General features: G+C 40.0%; 1 protein-coding gene across 1 annotated transcript; it reads right to left on the minus strand.

Moving 5' to 3' along the window:
• Positions 1-9,334: 9,334 nt before the first annotated feature.
• On the minus strand, positions 9,335-13,603 carry LOC309709872 (uncharacterized protein). The gene is made up of 14 exons (XM_082538776.1): positions 13,595-13,603; positions 13,395-13,466; positions 13,101-13,247; positions 12,796-12,902; positions 12,478-12,646; positions 11,771-12,350; positions 11,367-11,491; positions 11,104-11,175; positions 10,993-11,058; positions 10,754-10,842; positions 10,526-10,637; positions 10,345-10,445; positions 10,188-10,258; positions 9,335-9,674 (listed from the first exon to the last, which is right to left on the minus strand). The coding sequence occupies exons 5-12, from the start codon at positions 12,526-12,528 to the stop codon at positions 10,374-10,376; spliced, it is 1,167 nt and encodes a 388-aa protein (XP_082394902.1). The 5' UTR covers positions 12,529-12,646; positions 12,796-12,902; positions 13,101-13,247; positions 13,395-13,466; positions 13,595-13,603; the 3' UTR covers positions 9,335-9,674; positions 10,188-10,258; positions 10,345-10,373.
• Between the last annotated feature and the right edge of the window lie 1,148 nt (positions 13,604-14,751).

A 14,751-nucleotide genomic window follows, 5' to 3' on the forward strand; every position in this document is an offset into this window, starting at 1 on the left:
ACAGTGGGCTATTACCTTTAAAGACCAAAACGATTCTTTGTACAGGCAGTACACATCCTTTCTCTGCTATGATGCTGGGCATTTGAGTATGACATTAGGGCATTTGGGGATTTATTTGGTTTTGGAGCCAGCCTAAACTGACCATTCTTTACATGTAATAATACCCGTGGGCATAATTTGTGTATAACAATTTCCTGATGAAAAAGGTTATAGGCTAAGTGCATATGAGCCCCGAAACACTTGTAGCATACTCAGAAAATTGGTCTTTTTCCACAGGATCACAGACATGCTCCCCTTTCTAAAAGGGCAACATAATTAGGGATTACTTAGTTCAGTCTTATTACATGTTAATGTGGCATTTCCTATGCAATTTGTCTTGCCCACTTACTGTACCTACTCTGATATAATTTGCACCCTAATTAAAATAAACCCAGAGGACCTGTGCATATCAGGAAAGGATGTAAACATTTTCATTTATAGACCTCATGAATGATGTGCTTTTAGATTAATTCAATACATTGCAGCAGATGTACAAAATTGGGGGTATCATGCGCTTATTTTGCTTTTTTATATTTAGCACTTTCTGGTTCTTTTACCTATCTGTAGGTAAAACAGAGGAACAATTCAGTCAGTCAGAACAAAATCTGTCTACCACATCAGAGGATACTGTTATCACACTGGACCACAAACAGCCTGCACTGCCACACTTCTACCTGAACTTCCATATTCACTTTAGTCTGAGACTTATACTTCTGCCTTTGTCCTTTGTATGCTGAAGTGCCAGGTACTCTTCTTGCTGACACAGGAATCTCAGGGTCTCTACTCTAGCTAACTAAATAACTAGGAGCACCTGTCAGGTATAATGGAACAGAACCTTTTCACTATCACGAACCATCTCCACTGACATTCATTTTGCAGATACATCACTTGTTATCCCATTCCATTTTCCCCACTGTTGCTATGCCAACAATCCTCAACATGACCCTCTCTTCTTCCCTTCTCCTTACCATTTTGTTTCTTTGACATGTAGGCTGGCTAGCTGGTATAAGCAGTTGCACAGCTGAAAACTGCTCCAATACAAAGTCTGTAATATGAAGTAAGGTCTATGTTTGTCCATGCATGGCCTTGATTCCTATCCTAAATATATAAAATATTCCTGCTGACCAATCGTTTTGACTGCAAAAGGATTGACTATAACAAAGCAAGTCTATGATACGAGTCAACAGAAGCCGCAATGCTAAAATTGTCATGTTGAGTGGGTGTAATGTAGCCCATTACAGCTGAGGATGATGGGATTTGTATGATTAGGTTTAGGTATTTTGTAATAAAGTAAGTTGAAACTGATGGTAAAAAGTCAGTGGATCAGCAAATAAATAAACACTGAAAGGGGTCTGATAACTGTATGCATCCATTTTCATGATAATCTGTCCACCAGTTGTTTTATTTGAAACCCAAGATACCAAGTTCAGTGTGGCGTAAATTCAGGGTCTAACCATGAATGCCTACACTGAGATTTGCTGTAATCCATTGTCAAAGAGCAGCTGGTAACCCACTGGAAACATGAGCCTTTGCACACATATGAGTGCTGTCTTCCCTTTTTGGATGTGTGACAATCATTGTGTCAAGGTGGTGCAAGCGAGTAAGGGCATAAGTCACACAGGATTGGTCTGCAACCATCTAGCAACCAACAGGAAAAAACTTTTCCCCAACTGGTTGATGAGTAGTTGCTCGAGGTTCATGGTAGCTGCTGGGAAATCGGTTGCTAAAGCTTGAGTTACACAAGCCTAAAGACTAGTCAGATACATCACCAGACAACCACTGGCAAACCATTGTTTGCATGGTAGACAGCAAGTCATTACTCACAAACTATTAGCCAAAAAGTAGTAAAACTTGAAAGTGTTTTTCAAACTGGAAACAGAGAACGCTGCCTTCTACAGGGGGGCAAAAAAGTATTTAGTCAGCCACCGATTGTGCAAGTTCCCCCACCTAAAATGATGACAGAGGTCAGTAATTTGCACCAGAGGTACACTTCAACTGTGAGAGACAGAATGTGGAAAAAAAAAATCCATGAATCCACATGGTAGGATTTGTAAAGAATTTATTCGTAAATCAGGGTGGAAAATAAGTATTTGGTCAATAACAAAAATACAACTCAATACTTTGTAACATAACCTTTGTTGGCAATAACAGAGGTCAAACGTTTACTATAGGTCTTTACCAGGTTTGCACACACAGTAGCTGGTATTTTGGCCCATTCCTCCATGCAGATCTTCTCCAGAGCAGTGATGTTTTGGGGCTGTCGCCGAGCAACACGGACTTTCAACTCCCGCCACAGATTTTCTATGGGGTTGAGGTCTGGAGACTGGCTAGGCCACTCCAGGACTTTCAAATGCTTCTTACGGAGCCACTCCTTTGTTGCCCGGGCAGTGTGTTTTGGATCATTGTCATGTTGGAAGACCCAGCCTCGTTTCATCTTCAAAGTTCTCACTGATGGAAGGAGGTTTTGGCTCAAAATCTCACGATACATGGCCCCATTCATTCTGTCCTTAACACGGATCAGTCGTCCTGTCCCCTTGGCGAAAAACAGCCCCATAGCATGATGTTTCCACCCCCATGCTTCACAGTAGGTATGGTGTTCTTGGGATGCAACTCAGTATTCTTCGTCCTCCAAACACGACGAGTTGAGTTTATACCAAAAAGTTCGACTTTGGTTTCATCTGACCACATGACATTCTCCCAATCCTCTGCTGTATCATCCATGTGCTCTCTGGCAAACTTCAGACGGGCCTGGACATGCACTGGCTTCAGCAGCGGAACACGTCTGGCACTGCGGGATTTGATTCCCTGCCGTTGTAGTGTGTTACTGATGGTGACCTTTGTTACTTTGGTCCCAGCTCTCTGCAGGTCATTCACCAGGTCCCCCCGTGTGGTTCTGGGATCTTTGCTCACCGTTCTCATGATCATTTTGACCCCACGGGATGAGATCTTGCGTGGAGCCCCAGATCGAGGGAGATTATCAGTGGTCTTGTATGTCTTCCATTTTCTGATGATTGCTCCCACAGTTGATTTTTTCACACCAAGCTGCTTGCCTATTGTAGATTCACTCTTCCCAGTCTGGTGCAGGTCTACAATACTTTTCCTGGTGTCCTTCGAAAGCTCTTTGGTCTTGGCCATGGCGGAGTTTGGAGTCTGACTGTTTGAGGCTGTGGACAGGTGTCTTTTATACAGATGATGAGTTCAAACAGGTGCCATTCATACAGGTAACGAGTGGGGGACAGAAAAGCTTCTTACAGAAGACGTTACAGGTCTGTGAGAGCCAGAGATTTTCCTTGTTTGAGGTGACCAAATACTTATTTTCCACCCTAATTTACAAATAAATTCTTTACAAATCCTACCATGTGAATTCATGGATTTTTTTTCACATTCTGTCTCTCACAGTTGAAGTGTACCTCTGGTGCAAATTACTGACCTCTGTCATCATTTTAAGTGGGGGAACTTGCACAATCGGTGGCTGACTAAATACTTTTTTGCCCCACTGTAAGTTAAAAGGTGCATATTTAAAAACATGTTGGCTACAGAAAGAGGCCAACAAGTTTCTAGAAACCAAAGGAGATTTTTGGTGCAGCACCCTCTTCGTGACCAATTTCACCTACTGACAGCCAGAAACCTACAAGCACTACTCACCAACCATTAGGGAATATACATTTCCCCTCACAACAGATGGTGGTATCTCATCCAATATAGGGGACATCTCTCCAGCAATGTGCACATGATGTCATGGGACAAACTTCTATAAGTCAGGTAAGTGACTTATAATTTATAACTCATAGTGAGTAGGTTTCATTCTAGACCATTATTGACATGCCTAAAGTCATTTAGGGTTAGGTAATTAAAATTTAAAGGTGGTGATCTAGTCAGCAGACTAAAAAAAATGTAACAACGGCATGCAATTTTACCAGACATACAATTTATATAAAAAGATATTCAAAAAGACCCTCCTGTAATGTATTTATTTACTTGACTGTATGTTTGAACACCTAAGTAAGCCTGTTGTTACTCTTTTCATTAATTTAAGCCAAAATTCTGCATCTATCTTTAAGCCAGAAGAGGCACTATGGTTTAAGAAACTTATGAAGTACTATAGTTTGTGTGTACGCTGGCCAGTGTGCATTTCTAATGGTACTGTATAATGCATGCTTGCCTGTCGTTGTGTGAGTGTATATATATTAAAAAAAGAAGACACACACACTTATACACACACAGTGTGTATAAGTGTGTGTGTCTTCCTACATGTGTCCATGCGTCAGTGTGATTTATGGGTTGCAGTGTTGCAATTAAGGCAGGTCTGATTGTGGCATTGTTTTCTTTATTCTGCTGACATTGAAACACAAGAAGTCTTTGACCCAACTCTGTCTGCAGTTGTAAACAATAAAGCCTTATGGGATGCCGCCATAAGTGACCTGGCGTAGCCCTGAAAAACAAACGAATTGTTCATTAAGACAAAATGAATCATAGCATTTGTAGCAATGTGAAGCTGATCATTGCAAATCCCTGTGGTAATGGTCTTGTTGAGCTCCGCAAACAGACAGGGCTGTGGTTTTTATGCACCTCTTCTGCTGAAAAAACACTTCTACTCTGCTCTGGAATATATGTTTGGTGGGTTTTTTAAAATCCCTAATGATATTTTTGTTTTTACGTCTGTGTTTTTCAGCATCCTAGGGGAATGTGTATTCTGGGTCCCTGAAGTGATAATGATGGCTTGTTAGCTGGTTTCTTTGTTCTGCAGCACAATGCCATACTGACAGGCTAAGAAAATTGCTGTTGGAAACAGTTTTTGTGGAGGGTGTTCAGAAATTGAGGGAAAAAAAGTCACTGTTTGCTTAACAGGATTCTTGAGTGGAGGACCAGAGTGTAGTGGTTTACACATTTGCATAAAAAGCAAAAAATACCCAGTTTAACCCCCAGGAGGAGACACAAGCCTTTGGGGTTGCATCAGGAGGGACATCCAGTGTACAATTCTGGCAACTTAACACATGTGGAGCTATCTACTGTGGTGGCCCCTGGGGAATAAGGGAGCAGCCACAGTAGCTGTGTTTCTGAGTGGAGGAGATTGTTGTTAAGGGGTCAAGTATTTATATGGCTTAATAGCTCCTGTGTTAGTTTCGTTGAAAGAAAATGATTTAAATTTTTGTTCATTTTAATCTAAACATCTTTAAATTTAAAAATTCATCTGCGATTATGAGTTGCATGTATCACTTTGACTGTAAACTGTTTGATAAACTGTCTGTACACAGTCTCTTCAATAACTTAGCCTTAAATGGGATGGCTGATGTGAACCCCTCAGTGACAAGAGCAGACAATATTAGTTTTAAAATGCTCTCTAGGCTCACAGTATCTCAGTGTGATGTGGAAGATGAATCATCTGGCAATGACTGATTCCTTCTGTAACAGACTGATGAGTCAGATGTGAACAGACACCTTATTACATTTGAAAGGATGAGCTAATTAAAGCCTCCTGAAGCTCTGGAGCTCTGCGTTCATACCCAGAGCTTCAGAGACAAGCTCAGGGACCAGCTCAAGTCTTTACTCTCTACCCTGGAAATTCAGTAGTTATAACTTGTGTGCCAGAGTCCAAATGAAACCTAAGTAGTTGAAACTTGCTTTGTCTGATTTCAAAACCCGGTTAGACTGCCTTCCAAAAGGCAACACATTCACCAGCAGTGTGGTGATGAGATATGTTGTCTCTAAAAGAGATCAAACTAGACTCCTGGGAAGGTAGAGTAATTGCAGCTGATGGGCAAGGAGAGCATTGCACTAATTTTGACAGTCACCGCTCTACCAATTTGCTTCAGTTTGTCCTGCAGCCACCATTTTTATGAAATGCTCAGTAAATCACCGTAGACACATGACTCCTAATAAGCAGAAGTAAACAGATGGATGGATGGAACGTTTAGACTGAGACATTTTACTGTTTCGTGAAAAATAAAAATCTTAGTTTGAATCTAATGGCATCAACACATCTAAAAAAAAAAAAAACCAAGTTGTGATGTGAAGCACAGCAAGATTGGAACAAGGCTGTAACTAAGTTTTTTGGGTTTTCTTTGGTAATTTGGTAATTTATTTCAACATGTGAACAATATACAGATACATTTAGAAAAGAAAATAAGAGAGAAAAAATACTATACAAAATACATACAAAAAAACATTCTGATTAATTTACATGTTGAAAGGGAGTGGGAAGAAGTAAACACTTATTTAATCCCACCCCTTTGCCATAAATTATCAGTTAATATTTAGTCAGCTTCCTTACTGATATAATTTGTAACAAAAAATAGTGAACAGATTTCTGATATACTATATACTATAATTAGAGATGGACCAATCTGATATTACATATCGGCATCTGTCTGATACTGACATAAATTACTGGATCGGATATCGGAGAGAAATAAAAAATGTAATCCGATCCATTAAATATCAAAAGAGCACCTCACAAAACTTGTGACACGGCATAACTCGGCTCATACCCGTAGCACCTCGCAGCAGTATGCATCACGTGATAGAGCGGCTGTGTGTATTTGTAGCCTCGCTACCAAACCTGTGGCATTTCATCTCCGAGGAAGTTATCCCAGAGAGAAGTAAAGCAAATGTGTAAGTTCATCTCTGAATGTTTGTAAAACATTCCCATGTTAAGCTTAACAACCGATATATGGAGCGACTGCCTCTCTCCCTCCCTTCTCCTGCTGGTGCTTCAATCCTGAAACTGATTAATGATCAGCTGATCGGCTTTTCTGTCGCGAGTCCGTCTCTCTTCTTTGTTTTTGGCCCACTTTGCACCAGAAAGAGGAAACCAGCAGCTGAACAACAGCAGCACGTTTAAGCTTGATCAGCTGTTGTTAGAATTTATTTAATATTACTTTCTACACCAGGATCCTTTTCTATGTAGCTGACGGCTGGTAACTAGTGATGTGCGGATCGATCCTGAAATATCGATTCCTCCGATGCCAATCATTTATGTTCTAGAATCGATTCTCACATTAAAATATCGATATTTTAGTAATTTAGAGTAAATTTGTAGTTTATCATCAACAGGGACACAATGGAAAGAAACTATAACACTCGGATTGTCTACATTCAAAGGAACTACTTCCTCTTCCGCCTTTCATAGTCATGTCCGAAATACGGCTGTATAAATGTCTCGCAGCACCTTGGTGTGCGCACGCACAACAATGGCTGAGCGTAATTGTGCGGACGTATTTTACCTCCACAAACAGCTGAGACGTGGTTAGCGATACATGTGGCAAAAAAGTGCTCCAAGAGTGAGGTGTTGTGGTGTTCTGACAAACCATCCTACTTTGGCAAACCGTCCTACCAGTAGGATAATTTTAAGCTGCCATATGACAAACTGCCCTACTTTGGCAAAATGTCCTACGGTACGAAATTTATGCACATTTCTGCTGCCAAACAATAATTCCAGCTCTAATTTAAGTAGGTATGACGGTTTGCCACTTAACTTTGCCCATCAGAGTATGTTTTTAGCTGATATTCATAAAGCCAGTTCGGTTTGACACTTCTTTTTACCCATTAAAGTGTGCTTGTAGGTCACGTTCACAAAGGTAGCATGTTTTGGCACGCAATTCTTCCCGTCAGAATTATGCTTCTAGTTTATATTAACAAAGGTAGCATGGTTTGGCACGTAATTCTTCCTATCAGAGTATGCTTCTAGTTTATAATCACAACAGTAGCATGGTTTGGCACTTGTTTGTAGAAGCAGTCTGCATGCCAAGGTGCTTAAGTTATACAGCTGTCACTATTGAAGTGATTGGAACACCTGACTATATAAACTTTGACAATGAACTCACTCCATTATAGTTACAGTATATACAGTGGGGCAAAAAAGTATTTAGTCAGCCACCGATTGTGCAAGTTCCCCCACTTAAAATGATGACAGAGGTCAGTAATTTGCACCAGAGGTACACTTCAACTGTGAGAGACAGAATGTGAAAAAAAATCCATGAATTCACATGGTAGGATTAGTAAAGAATTTATTTGTAAATTAGGGTGGAAAATAAGTATTTGGTCACCTCAAACAAGGAAAATCTCTGGCTCTCACAGACCTTTAACGTCTTCTGTAAGAAGCTTTTCTGTCCCCCACTCGTTACCTGTATGAATGGCACCTGTTTGAACTCATCATCTGTATAAAAGACACCTGTCCACAGCCTCAAACAGTCAGACTCCAAACTCCGCCATGGCCAAGACCAAAGAGCTTTCGAAGGACACCAGGAAAAGTATTGTAGACCTGCACCAGACTGGGAAGAGTGAATCTACAATAGGCAAGCAGCTTGGTGTGAAAAAATCAACTGTGGGAGCAATCATCAGAAAAGTGACGACATACAAGACCACTGATAATCTCCCTCGATCTGGGGCTCCACACAAGATCTCATCCCGTGGGGTCAAAATGATCATGAGAACGGTGAGCAAAGATCCCAGAACCACACGGGGGGACCTGGTGAATGACCTGCAGAGAGCTGGGACCAAAGTAACAAAGGTCACCATCAGTAACACACTACAACGGCAGGGAATCAAATCCCGCAGTGCCAGACGTGTTCCGCTGCTGAAGCCAGTGCATGTCCAGGCCCGTCTGAAGTTTGCCAGAGAGCACATGGATGATACAGCAGAGGATTGGGAGAATGTCATGTGGTCAGATGAAACCAAAGTAGAACTTTTTGGTATAAACTCAACTCGTCGTGTTTGGAGGAAGAAGAATACTGAGTTGCATCCCAAGAACACCATACCTACTGTGAAGCATGGGGGTGGAAACATCATGCTATGGGGCTGTTTTTCTGCCAAGGGGACAGGACGACTGATCCGTGTTAAGGACAGAATGAATGGGGCCATGTATCGTGAGATTTTGAGCCAAAACCTCCTTCCATCAGTGAGAACTTTGAAGATGAAACGAGGCTGGGTCTTCCAACATGACAATGATCCAAAACACACCGCCCGGGCAACAAAGGAGTGGCTCCGTAAGAAGCATTTGAAAGTCCTGGAGTGGCCTAGCCAGTCTCCAGACCTCAACCCCATAGAAAATCTGTGGCGGGAGTTGAAAGTCCGTGTTGCTCGGCGACAGCCCCAAAACATCACTGCTCTGGAGAAGATCTGCATGGAGGAATGGGCCAAAATACCAGCTACTGTGTGTGCAAACCTGGTAAAGACCTATAGTAAACGTTTGACCTCTGTTATTGCCAACAAAGGTTATGTTACAAAGTATTGAGTTGTATTTTTGTTATTGACCAAATACTTATTTTCCACCCTAATTTACAAATAAATTCTTTACAAATCCTACCATGTGGATTCATGGATTTTTTTTCCACATTCTGTCTCTCACAGCTGAAGTGTACCTCTGGTGCAAATTACTGACCTCTGTCATCATTTTAAGTGGGGGAACTTGCACAATCGGTGGCTGACTAAATACTTTTTTACCCCACTGTATTTACTGAATATATTTACAGATACATATATTTGACATTTATAGATCCAACAGAACACAGGGAGAAAGAACTGAAAAAGAAACAGTGTACAAATTATGCACATTTGTCGCACAGGTGTTTGACCAGGCTGCTCTCATATTGAGCACATCCAAAATGTGCCCATCTGAAACAAAACTCGCACTGCACCTGAAGAGGGAGAAGGGTAGGGGGTGTAAGTGTGTTAACCAACATTGTGAATTTGATGAGAAAATAATTACAACAGTGGCTTGCAAAAGTATTCGGCCCCCATGAACTTTTCCACATTTTGTCAGATTGCATTCACAAACATGAATCAATTTTATTGGAATTCCACGTGAAAGACCAATGTCTCTACCAGTCTCTAGCTGGTAGAGACATACCCTAAAAGACTGGCAGCTGTAATTGCAGATAAAGGTGGTTCTACAAAGTATTGACTCAGGGGGCTGAATAATTACGCACACCCCACTTTTCAGTTATTAATTTGTAAAAATTGTTTGGAATCATGTATGATTGTTGTTCCACTTCTCACGTGTACACCACTTTGTGTTGGTCTTTCACGTGGAATTACAATAAAATTGATTTGTATTTTTGGCTGTAAAGTGACAAAATGTGGAAAAGTTCAAGGGGGCCGAATACTATTGCAAGCCACTGTATATTGCATTTGTGGTTTATTTGTTTTACCATTTCAATCATACTGGACTCAGGATCGGCTTCCAGCATGGAACAAACCACACAGTAGTCATCAGCATTACCTAGAAACACACTGGCGTTCAACCTAACAGTTTTTAAACAAAACTGAAAGTGCTATTGCAATACAAAAGCACATGACTCAACTTACTTTCATGTTCTAGCAGTTCGCAAGCAATTTCAGTGCGCTGCAGCCCAATGGCTTCTGGAGTGGACAGTAACCTCTCCACTCAGAAGGTAGTGTTTGGCAAACTGTAAAATATGTTACAGTAATTGGAATTGATTAACTTAATTCTAGTTAAATACAATAAATACAATTGCTTATTAAATACCTTCAACACTAAAACTCCACAACTGCTGGAGTCCATCTGCTTGTTGTGTGGCAGAGTCTCCATTTTCCAATCCACTCGGGACTCTTCCTTTCCTTTCATCCTCAGAAAATTCCTAATAAAAATAAAACAAGTTTTTAAAATGTAGCCAGCATTTTGCTCTAAATAAAAAGAAAAAAAAAACCCACAAACCAAACAACCCAAAACAGAAAATTAATGAATGATGAATACCTCCAGTTACGCATAACTTTCCTTTCATAACAACCTTCATTTCCAAGAGGGTCTAACAGCAGTACAGATTGTGAGGAGATTTTGACAACCTAAAATAAAAATTGTATTTAGTAGAATATGTGTATTACACTCACTTAAGTAAACATAATCAATTGTAAGCATTTTCAAAATAAGAATATGCTGCTAAAAAGAACAGTAAAACAAAAAAGAGAAAAAACACATGAGGTGTGAACATGTACCACAAGGATCCAGTGTGCACCAGAGTTCAGTGAGCACAACCAAATGTCCTCAGCCGGAAACAACATCTGTGGAATATTTTTAAGTTTATAAAGGTTTAACATCTACATTACCTTGCTGACACATTTAAACTTCCCAGAAAACAGAGAGGTTGCAACAACGCAAGACAACTGATACACGGGTTTCTGAAAAATGCAAGATTTTGTTTTTTTTAAAAGATTACAAAATTGTATAAAATACCTTTGTGAAATAACCGGCATACGTTCTTACTTGCCTTTTTGTTTCCTAATGAGGCAGTGCAGGTATGTATCAATGACCTGTTTGGATTAAAAGAAGATTATTTTTACAGACCACCACTACGACCAAAAATGATTACTTCACTTACCTCATCAGAAAGCCACCCACTGTCCTCCAGTGTGCGAAAAGAAGAGTCATACAATTTGCATGGCCCAACCACTGCCTCCACACGCCCGGTGTCCTTTGCAGCCCAAAGCCACTTCACTAAAAAACAAAATATGATAAGTTTCTTTAGTAATAACAGTTGCCATTTGAAAATCACGGTCAATGGCCAATGGGCCACAAGCAGACAAGGGCCAAAGGGCCAACAAAATAAACATGCCAGAGGGGAGTAGCTTTATGTAAATCAGAAATTAGCCAAAATTGGACCAACAGGTCAAAATTAGTAAGAGGGGAGAAAAAAATAAAACATTCTATCCATTCGACTAGCCAAACTGGCAACAGTTGACCAACCGGTCAGAATGAGATTTTTAGCTATGCCACCTTTTTCTTGCACGCTGGGTTTCTGGGGGGTCACTGGTACAAGCTCTTCTGGTGCTTGGACTGATTTTACCTGAGCTATTTTTGGTGCAAACTGAATGACAGAGGATCTGTTATTTTGCAGCACTTCATGATGACGCTGAGGACTGCAAGGCCACATCTCAGAAGATGTGCTACTCTCAACAGGTTCAGTTGGAGTTGAGACTTGGACAGGGTGGCTTCTTCTATAGGGTTTAATGTGGTCAATACTGTATAGACTTTTTAAAGTATTTCCCTCAGCGTTTTTCAGTCTAACACATTTTCCACTGAAGTCATCAATTGTGTAGGGACCTGAAAAATCCGGTTCAAGTCTTCCTCCTTTTCGCCCACGTTTCCTCATATTTAGAAGCAGAATTTGATCCCCTACATTGTACACAACATTTTTGTACTTTTTCAGGGCCCGCTTGGCATATACAACCTTTTGCTTGTCTTGTGACTTCGCAATGTTTTCTTGTGCAGTTTCTTTAACTGCATGTTGTGCTTCACTTTCAGACTGTACATAGTCACTGTACCTTTTGTCGTCTGGCAGAATGATGTTGGAAATCTAAAATTTTGTAGATATTAGCAATTAAAACAAGATGATATCATATTCATAAAGACATTACTGGGTTTTTTTCTTAAATGGTTTCAATTCTTAGTTCTAACATAGAAAGAATTTGACAAACACTCACCGGCACTTGAGCAGGCACTTCTGATGGAAATACTGCTTCTCTTCCATACATCAGAAAAAAAGGTGTGTATATTGTTGTGGTGTGTACTTTTGACCGCAGTGAAAACAGGGTGGGATCTAGATACAGCTCCCAGTTATTCTGCTGGTCATTCACCAGTTTTCGGAGGGCTCTAAATGCAGGCATAGAAATATGTAAAGACAGTAAGTAAGACAGAAAGTTTAATTAGAAGTAAAGAAATTAATAAATTATTAAGTAACAATTAAGTTTGAATAACATAAGTAATGTTATTAAAAACTGATAGATAAAAATTAGGCATACCTTTTTATGTTGTCATTGGTCTTTTCATCTAGACCATTGGTCTGTGGATGGTATGCTGTTGTGACACTTCTTTCAATTTGCAATAACTTGCAAAGATCAGAGTTGAGCTTCAACAGATAAGGACAAGGTTATACTGCTTATACAAGCACACAAGAAAAAATCTTTGACCCCAGTGAAGTAAAGTTAAAAAATGTAACTGAAAATTATTTAACAGTTACTTCATTCACAAACTTTCTGCCTTGGTCTGACAAAATCCTTTCGGGGCAGCCATGTCTATATATAATGGAGCACAAGTGCTGGGCTACCTCAGATGCAGATTTTGTTTTTAATGGGAAAGCTTCAACCCATTTTGAAAAGTAGTCAGTTGCAGTAAGTATATACTGGAAGCCGCTTGAAGTTTTAGGAAGAGGTCCAGTAAGATCTATACCAATAAGTTCCCACACTTCAGACACCTATCAAGGACAAATTAATAATTTGAATAACAATTTGTATAATGTACACATTGACATTGATGGTTAAAATTAGGTGGCAAACCCTCCTGCCTTTATGAATATGAGCTACAAGCATAGTTTGATGGGTAAACGGGGCATAATATTTACCTGAATACACTGCAATGGTTGCACAGCAGTCAGTGGTTTCCCAACTTCATGACACTGGTCACATTCCAGAATCTTTAAGGTAAAAATATTTATGGAGTTCACGTAAATGTTCAACATTCTCATTTGTAAAAAAAACAAAAACAAAACGAAAACACTTAATGACATATTCTCTGAACAAACAAACAATTTAGCAACAATACTTTGTGTGCGTCTTCATATTATCGGACATTTAGCGTTTTGTGTGTGCCAGTGTGTCCTCCAATTGGAGATGAATGAAACTCATGAAATATCTTCCTGGCATCATCCATGGTTTTTACTACTCTTCTGGTTCCAACAAAGAGTTCTCCATCTGCAGTAAAACAATATATATTTAGAAATTAATTTAACCACATATATGAGTTGTTAGTATTAACAATAAATTACTGACCCTTTTGTTTGAATTTTGAGGCATATCTTCTGAGGTTTTGCCTCTGAGCCTTGTCATATCCTGAAGGGTAGGAACCCGCAGAAATGAACGCGTAAATCTCTTCCCACTTCTTCTCCATATCTATGATTGTAAGTAAACATTTTCTTATGAGCTTCAATATGTGCAGTTAACAATGCAAATATTTTAACTTATTAAATAACGACATTACCGAAACAGCCTTAAAACACCGAAGCTGCGGACTCAAAAGTGTTGTGCAAATACCACGTGTCCAGTAACTTGACAGCAGACTTCACCAAAGCTGCAAATTCGACAGTTTTGTGGAGAAAGCAGATAGTGACTTCACTTTCATATTGACAAGCAATCACAAAGGCTTAAAAAATCAAGTATCAACGTCAATAAAAAAGTACTAATACTTACTACTTACCTATTCTCCTGCAAATATGACAACGGAGTAGCGTGAAATCACAGCCAGATGCGCTTAGCTTCCCTTTTTGTGTTGTGCGCATGCGTGCACATGCTCAGGAACAACGGGTAGGACGGTTTACGGGGTAGGAGAAATTCCCAGAACAGGTGTCATACTAGGGAGACATTCAAAGGGGTTGTTGGGGGGGGGGGTAAATACATTTTACAGTGTTTATTTATCGGACAAAATACGTTAAATGTCACCATTATTATTGGACGGCCCCGAAACAGCGGGAGTATCCAAATTCAGAGGCTACTTCCACCTGAGGACCCGGCCTTCGCGGTCTAAAGAAGTGAAGCTCTGCCGTCTGCTCCTTTCTATCTAAAATATGACCGGGCACTGACGTAAACTCTTCTGTTTAATCATTTTCTGTTTGACATTTATTCATCTGTATCAGAACCCCGAAGGAACCCTCCCGAGGGATTAATAAAGTTAAATTTAATTTAATCTAATCTAATAACTTTAAT

The sequence above is a fragment of the Aulonocara stuartgranti genome, assembly GCF_965226115.1.
Source record: "Aulonocara stuartgranti genome assembly, chromosome: 7".
NCBI classification, from domain to species: Eukaryota; Metazoa; Chordata; class Actinopteri; order Cichliformes; family Cichlidae; genus Aulonocara; species Aulonocara stuartgranti.